The sequence below is a fragment of the Garra rufa genome, chromosome 23 (genome assembly GCF_049309525.1).
Source record: "Garra rufa chromosome 23, GarRuf1.0, whole genome shotgun sequence".
NCBI lineage: Eukaryota > Metazoa > Chordata > Actinopteri > Cypriniformes > Cyprinidae > Garra > Garra rufa.
In genome coordinates this window covers 18,080,168-18,084,424 of record NC_133383.1, presented here as the reverse complement: position 1 = coordinate 18,084,424, position 4,257 = coordinate 18,080,168, and the positions used below count along the sequence as shown (strand labels likewise).

The 4,257-nt window shown below is 38.5% G+C and overlaps 1 protein-coding gene across 1 annotated transcript in view; it reads left to right on the top strand.

Annotated features, from left to right (window-relative positions):
- Positions 1 to 2,459: 2,459 nt before the first annotated feature.
- cblb (Cbl proto-oncogene B, E3 ubiquitin protein ligase) overlaps positions 2,460 to 4,257 on the top strand; it is a 91,485-nt gene continuing 89,687 nt past the window's right edge. The window contains exons 1-2 of the mRNA XM_073829243.1: positions 2,460 to 2,700; positions 3,374 to 3,536. Of these exons, the coding sequence (XP_073685344.1) occupies positions 3,384 to 3,536 (153 nt within the window). The 5' untranslated portion in view covers positions 2,460 to 2,700; positions 3,374 to 3,383. The remainder of the gene's footprint in view (positions 2,701 to 3,373; positions 3,537 to 4,257) is intronic.

The window sequence follows — 4,257 nt, the reverse complement described above, 5'->3', positions numbered from 1 at the left end:
CACTGCGACTTTGTATGTTCCGGTTTTGCGCAGCAGAGCTGCCTGCCCAGTTTGAAATGCCTTTGTTCTGAGATGGTGATAATAAACTTTAAATCTAACATTGTGATATATTGATGTTTGTTTTATATCTGTGGATTGCATTGTAGACTAGTCAAGTGTTGATTTGATATATAGGTTAAATTGAGTAAACTCACTGTGGACCACATACCGCTTGGATATCGATGTCACTTAAAAAACTAAAACTTACATTTAAAAAACAAACAAACAAAAAACTCCAAACATTTCTCTAAATTGTTCTGATAAAAAAACCAAAACGAAAAAACATAAACTTTCTATTAAATACGAATCTGGTCTATTTTAATGGCTGTAACAGTATAAGCTGTTTGGCGGAAAAAAAGACGGGCTTCGGGTCGGACTCGGGCCAAAATTTTTGATAAGCTGTCGGACACGGGCCGGGCTACAGCCTGTGCGTTTCGGGCCAGGGCCGGGCTAGGGCTTAGATTTAAGGCCCATGCAGGGCTCTAGTTCAAGCACATAGAAACCCTATTGTAATTGTTAGAATGGTCACGGATCAGCAATCTCCTTGTAAAACTGATTGTGCAGACCAAACCATTATTTGTAGACACTTGGAGGGGTGGTAGTACTCACACCGCCTACAATGTGACCAAGGCTTGTCCCAATTGGCTTGACGGGGGCGCTACAGCGAACAAAAGTACGAAATCACTCATAACTTCTAAACTGTCAGTCACAGGCTCAATTGTCTTATATCTTTGGAATCCTATTTTGAAAAACCTACTTTTGCGAACTAGTCCTAGGTATTTCGCTCGATCGGAACCAAACCAGTGCAGAAGGATTCTCTGGAGAGTGACTATCAATAATTATCAAAAAAAGTTGAACTTTCGACTCACTGTCGCAAAGGGGTGCAAAAACGTTTGAAAGGGGCAGGGCCACTTTTAGTAAATTGGCTATAACTCCTTAATGGAAAGAAATATCTTCGCCAAACTCAGAACATTTATGTAGGAGCTCATTCTAAGGTCACAGGAAAAAAATGTGGCGCTTGGCAACTTAGTAGTGCTATAAGAGGGCTATAACTGCGTATCCATTTGTCCTATCAACATGAAAATCGCTGTGCACTGTCTTGGTCCGAAGAGCCACAAGTGTTTACATTCTACAAGGACATTTGCATATCTCAAAATACATGGGTGCTATTGGCCCACAAAGTTTGAGCACCTGTTGGACAAGGTTATAGGAGGCCGATTAGAACGAAACTCAGTGGGCTTGTTTGACTCACGGCCCAGAGGTCTGAAAGAAATTTAAAAGAAATCGGTCACTGGGGGGTGATTTTGCATTTTTCAAGGGTGAAAACGACTGTACGACGCGCAGTTTTTCACACATATGCATGATATTCCTATCATACAATCATTCCTATCATACAGAACCACTGCTGTAAATCAAATCATTTGTTAAATTATTGAGAAGATGTCAAAAACCCACTTTTGCGAGGTCATCCTAGGTTTTTTGCACAGTCTGAAAAATAAAAACACTGCAGTACAATTCTCTGGACTCTCTAGGCCAATAATTATCAAAAAAATGTTGAAATTTACCCTTTGGAAAGCTATAACCGGGTCATTTAGAAAAGGAGCCTGTCCAAATTTACCCAAAATCCTATAAAGCTAAAAGGAAAACTCAAAACTTGACAAAACCTGCTGAGCACATGCCACAGGTTATTCTAAACAAGCATGCAAAGTTTTAAGGGGATCAAACCACAGCTGGCACTATAAGAGTCATAAACATGTAAAAACATAATATTTATATGGTAAATAACCTGGTTTTGCCAAAATGCTTTTTTTAAATCATTGATTTAGGTGGTTACATGCTTGCTAAGTAATGTCTTTTTCCATATGTGCCTAAATGCCTTAAAGCGCTGCTTGCAGCTATATTTTCCATTTGTCACTAGTATCATTATCAGTAACAGTGGAATAGTTACTGGACCCAAGTGACTAATTGAATAGAAGTTGGTTGCTGTTATAAGTGCATTTATCTACTGAATAGTACTAGTGAAAACAAAACATATATATTAGGTACTAATAATAAAAAAATATTATACATAGCAAAATATTTTAGGTATTTTAAAGGAATAAATGCTAAAACGGCTTGCCATAATACTTGTTTCCATCGGAGAAAGTGAAGACGGCTGAATGTACGATTTGCATAATAGGAACAACCTACAAATCGCTTTGCACAATTTCATTGCCTCTTCATTTACGGAAATATTAAGTATGCACTTGAAGTCTCCACTCTAATTGGCGATTGGAGGACTCCATCACCTCGGAGAACGTTCCCGCCTTCTGATTGGCCGCTCGAGAGCGATTGCTTCATCGGCTCCGCCCACTCGGCTCCTCCCTGTTGCTTTCGCTGCTTCTTGTTCCAGTACTGATTTTTAAGCGAGCAGTGACACGACCATATCAGACAGCGAGAAAAGCGGGATTGTACTGCGTTTAAGCGGTTTCTGCGTGAGGATACGAAAGAGCCGCTTCTAGTTTCTCAACACCTGGGCAGAGATGTAACAGTTTTTTTTGGCATTGGCGTTGTGTTTTTGTTTCTTTTGTTGTATTTTGTTGTGGGGACCTCCCTAAAGCTTCAACTCAGGAACTCTGACATTCCCTGTCTTGGCAGCTACACTGTTTTCCTTTTGCCGCAGTAAGTCTGGAGTTTACAGATGATACAAAAGAGCATTTTGCCGCGATTTACAGTGAATTTAAGATCCTTGCTTTGGCTAATGAAGTGTCATAGTCTTTAAACATCAAATTGCGTTCCTTACTACAACGCATTTTGTTACATGCTCCTTTTAAATAGTGCAACACTGTAACCCTGAATCCAGGGTTTGGTTTTTAAACAGTTTAATTCCTAATTATTAATTTGCCACATTTACTTGCATAGACAATATAATTAAACAAACTGCATGCTATTTTTCTGAAAAAAAAAAATTAATTAACTTTTAGAATGTGATTTAATCAGTTATTCAAAACTCTGGGTTTGACAATAGTGACCACTGACATGTTTATCATTAGACCCTATAAACATAAGATGTACAGTCTATGATAGGTGTATTTGTGTATTGTATGTTTTAAATGTTTTCCAACAACTGTTCGCAAATGTAACAGTGGGATTAAATGGGTTAATGGCTTTGCTATTGCTAATAGAACAAAGTTCAAGCATTTAAATTTATCTTGACTAGCTTGACTTTGTACTAAACGCTGGACTGATATAAAAGACCTAAGGTTTTCGTTGCTGGTACAGCTCATGTATACTGTCACATATCTGCCTATATGTGTTTTGTTGCCTTCAGGAGCAACATTTCTCTGTCTTACAGTGTGCAGAAAATGGCAACTGCTCTCAGTGGACGCCCACCTAACAATCGGAAAGGCCGTATTTTAGGCATTATTGACGCCATCCAGGACGCTGTCGGACCCCCCAAGCAGGCGGCCGCCGACCGCCGGACCGTAGAGAAGACATGGAAACTCATGGACAAAGTAGTAAGTGTCCTGAGTATGTTTACAGTCTTGCTGCCGATGACGCAACAGTGCTTCCTCTGCTCTCCCGCGCCGAGAGACTTTTCCATGAAGTCGGTTGTTTGGAAGCGTTTGTTTGATACATTGTAGCAAACTGTTTACTGTGTGGCGGCAAGCTGGAGAAGTTTGTTCATAGCTGAAATCCACACAGTAAGCTGCTTTTGCTCTATCTATCTATCTGTCTATCTGTCTATCTATCCATCTGTCTAGTCAATTATTATATATATATATATATGTGACCCTGGACCCCAAAACCAGTCATAAGTGTAAATTTGTCGAAATTGAGATTCTTACGTCATCTGATCTGAAATCTGAGTAAATAAGCTTTACATTGATATATTCTTCGTTAAAATAGGACAATGTTTGTCTGAGATACAACTATTTGAAAACCTGGAATCTGAGGGTGCAAAAAAATCTAAATATTGAGAAAATCGCCTTAAAAGTTGTCCAAATGAAGTTAGCAATACATATTACTAATCAAAAATCAAGTTTTTATATATTTATGGTAGAAAATTTACAAAATATCTTCATGGAACATGATCTTTACTTAATATGCTAATGATTTTTGGCATAAAAAAAAAAATCGATAATTTTGACCCATACAATGTATTTTTGGCTATTGGCTATTGCTACAAATATTCCCATTGCTACTTAAGACTGGTATTGTGGTCCAGGGTCACACACA